At 42.1% G+C, this 2,622-nt stretch overlaps 1 protein-coding gene across 1 annotated transcript; it reads right to left on the reverse strand.

The window, feature by feature from the left end:
- Positions 1–1,526: 1,526 nt before the first annotated feature.
- LOC145105429 (putative mitochondrial protein AtMg00300) lies at positions 1,527–2,093 on the reverse strand. The gene has a single exon (XM_079042533.1). It carries the CDS (start codon positions 2,091–2,093, stop codon positions 1,527–1,529), a length of 567 nt encoding a protein of 188 aa, XP_078898659.1.
- Positions 2,094–2,622: the final 529 nt, after the last annotated feature.

A 2,622-nucleotide genomic window follows, 5' to 3' on the forward strand; every position in this document is an offset into this window, starting at 1 on the left:
CCAAACCCCATTCTGTACGATCTATTCCTTTACCACTTGATCCGTTCCTTTGTCAGACGATCCATTCCTTTCTCAGATGATATGTTCCTTTGTCACATGCTCCATGAACCCCAAGTGCTCCATCGAGTTCCAAGTGCTCCAAATGCTCCATGAACATGCTCCAAATGCTCGAGTCACATTTAACAATCTCCACCTTGACTTGAGCATCCTTTAAACTCCACCTCAAACAAGAACTTCCTCTCCCTTCCTGCCATCAAGACCCGAAGGGGCTTACCTCCTGCGAACATCCACCAAGTCCAAGCAAAGCTTGAACTTCTCTCTAGGCAACGTCCTTGTCACCATGTCTTTCGGATTCTCCTTGGCACCGGATTTTTGAATGCATAACCTATCATAGAACATGATAGGTTTCTCCACCTTCAAAATAAGACTCTGAACAAGACCAACCGCTAATGATTTTCTTATCATCGGATCACTTTCATGGTCCAAGTCTATTAATCCAACCAAGTCCGTATGTCATGCATTAGCACCATACACCAGACAAACATCAAGCATTCCCTTCAAGTGTCACAATATCCACTTGACCACTTCCCAATGAGCTTTTCCCCGATTGCCTCGAACCGCCAAAGAAGTACCAACATGTTTGGACTGATCATGATAGAACGACTGCAAGACTTTCTCAAAGTAATGAGAAATATATAACCATCATGCTCTTCTATCACTCCGAATCTCCATCCTTGTTATCATCTTTTCAGATCCTAAATCGTTCATCACAAGCTCATTCTCCAAAAGCTTCTTCAAGTTGACTTTCCCGACATCAGCATCACCATAAAATTCTTCCCCGGGTTGAACAAGGGATTCCTCACATCTATGTTGTTCGATGCCACCCTGTTGTTGCTCATTTTTATCACAAAACTGTGTGAGGTTTCTGTTTCAAACTCCACCTTCTGGCTAGCATCCTAATCGTTCCCCACAACACTTGTACCACCTCCTCTCTGGTTACACATAGCAAATTCAAAGGTCACATCTCTGCTAATAACAAATTTTGAAGTTTGTTCTTCTGTATACCACAGACGATGACCTTTCCCTCCATATGCATATCCTAGAAATATGCACTTCATTTACCTGCTCTCCAGTTTACCATCATTCACACGAGCATAAGCAGAGCATCCAAACATTCGTAAACCAGTGTTCTCATAGTGCTTCCCAGACCACACCTCTTGAGGAGTCTTACAATCAACTGTAATTAATGGAGATCTATTCGCCAGATAGCAAGCTGTATTAACTACTTTCTCCCAGAATTGCTCCGATAAATCAACAGATAATCGTATGCACTGAGCATGCTCCACTAGTGTTTGGTTCATTTGTTTAGCCACTCCGCTTTACTATGGTGTTAGCCATACATTGTGATGCCTCAATGTACCTTCTGTTTTGAAAAAGTTGTCAAACAAAGCCTTGCAGAACTCCAATCCATTTTCTGTTCTGAGTGACCTGACATGGTTCCCAGTCTGTTTCTCAACCATCATCTTCTAATCCTTGAACCGCCAAAACACTTCATCTTCATCCTTTGTCTTCAGAAAATACACCCATGTCTTCCTTGAGTAATCGTCGATAAAAGTCACAAAGTATTGACATCCACCATGAGACTTCACATGAGAGGGACCCCATAGATCTGAGTGAACATACTCAAGGATCTCCTTGCTTGAGTGTTGAACCGAACTGAACTTCACCCTGCTTTGTATGTCTTGAACACAAGCTTCACCAAGTTCAACTTTTCCAGTTGCATCTCCACCAAACAACCCCTTCTTGATCACATGTCCCAACTTATGATGCCACAACTTTCGTTCATCATCATATTGATCCAAGGATTGGGATACAGTCACCGTTCCCCCAATCGTACAACCATCCAGAATATAAATCCTATGAGGATTCATCATTCCCTTCATAACTACAAGAGCACCCTTGGACACTCTTAACCAGTCACCCTCTTCAGAATACTTCATTCCATCATTCTCCAAAGTGCCAAAAGAAATCAAACTCTTCCGAAGCTCTAGGATGAACCAGCAATCCAGTTTCCTGACCATACCATTGTGCATCTTGGTCTATACCATGCTACTTCCCTTGATACTACTCAACCAATCATCACCCATCTCGACTTTTCCATTCCACTCTTTGAAGGAGTCGAACAAGTCATAATTACATGTCATGTGATAGGATGCTCCAGAGTCCAAGACCCAAGCATCAGCAGAACTAGATGTAAAAACTGCCAAAACTTCACCATCACCCCCTTCATCAAGATTTCCTTGAAACACAACAGCATTGTTGTTGCTTGGTCCAACACCATTATTCCCTTTCTTTAGCAATGCACAATCTCTTCTGAAGTGCCTTTTGCTTGCAGTCATAGCATTTGATGTTGGCTTCAGATTCGGAACTTGACTTTCCTTTGTTAGATCCACCTCTATCCGATGTTCTTCCTCTGCCCGCGAACAAACCGTAACTGGAAACTTCTTCTCCAACTTAAACTTTTCTTTTCAGTTCCTTCGATGTAAAGCACGTGTTTCTAGGCTAAGCATTAGTATGATAATGTAATAGTTATGGTCAAAAATTGTAACCCATTTTGAATTA

Source organism: Lactuca virosa, chromosome 4 (assembly GCF_052849685.1).
Source record: "Lactuca virosa cultivar CGN04683 chromosome 4, Lactuca_virosa_CGN04683_v6, whole genome shotgun sequence".
Taxonomy (NCBI): Eukaryota; Viridiplantae; Streptophyta; class Magnoliopsida; order Asterales; family Asteraceae; genus Lactuca; species Lactuca virosa.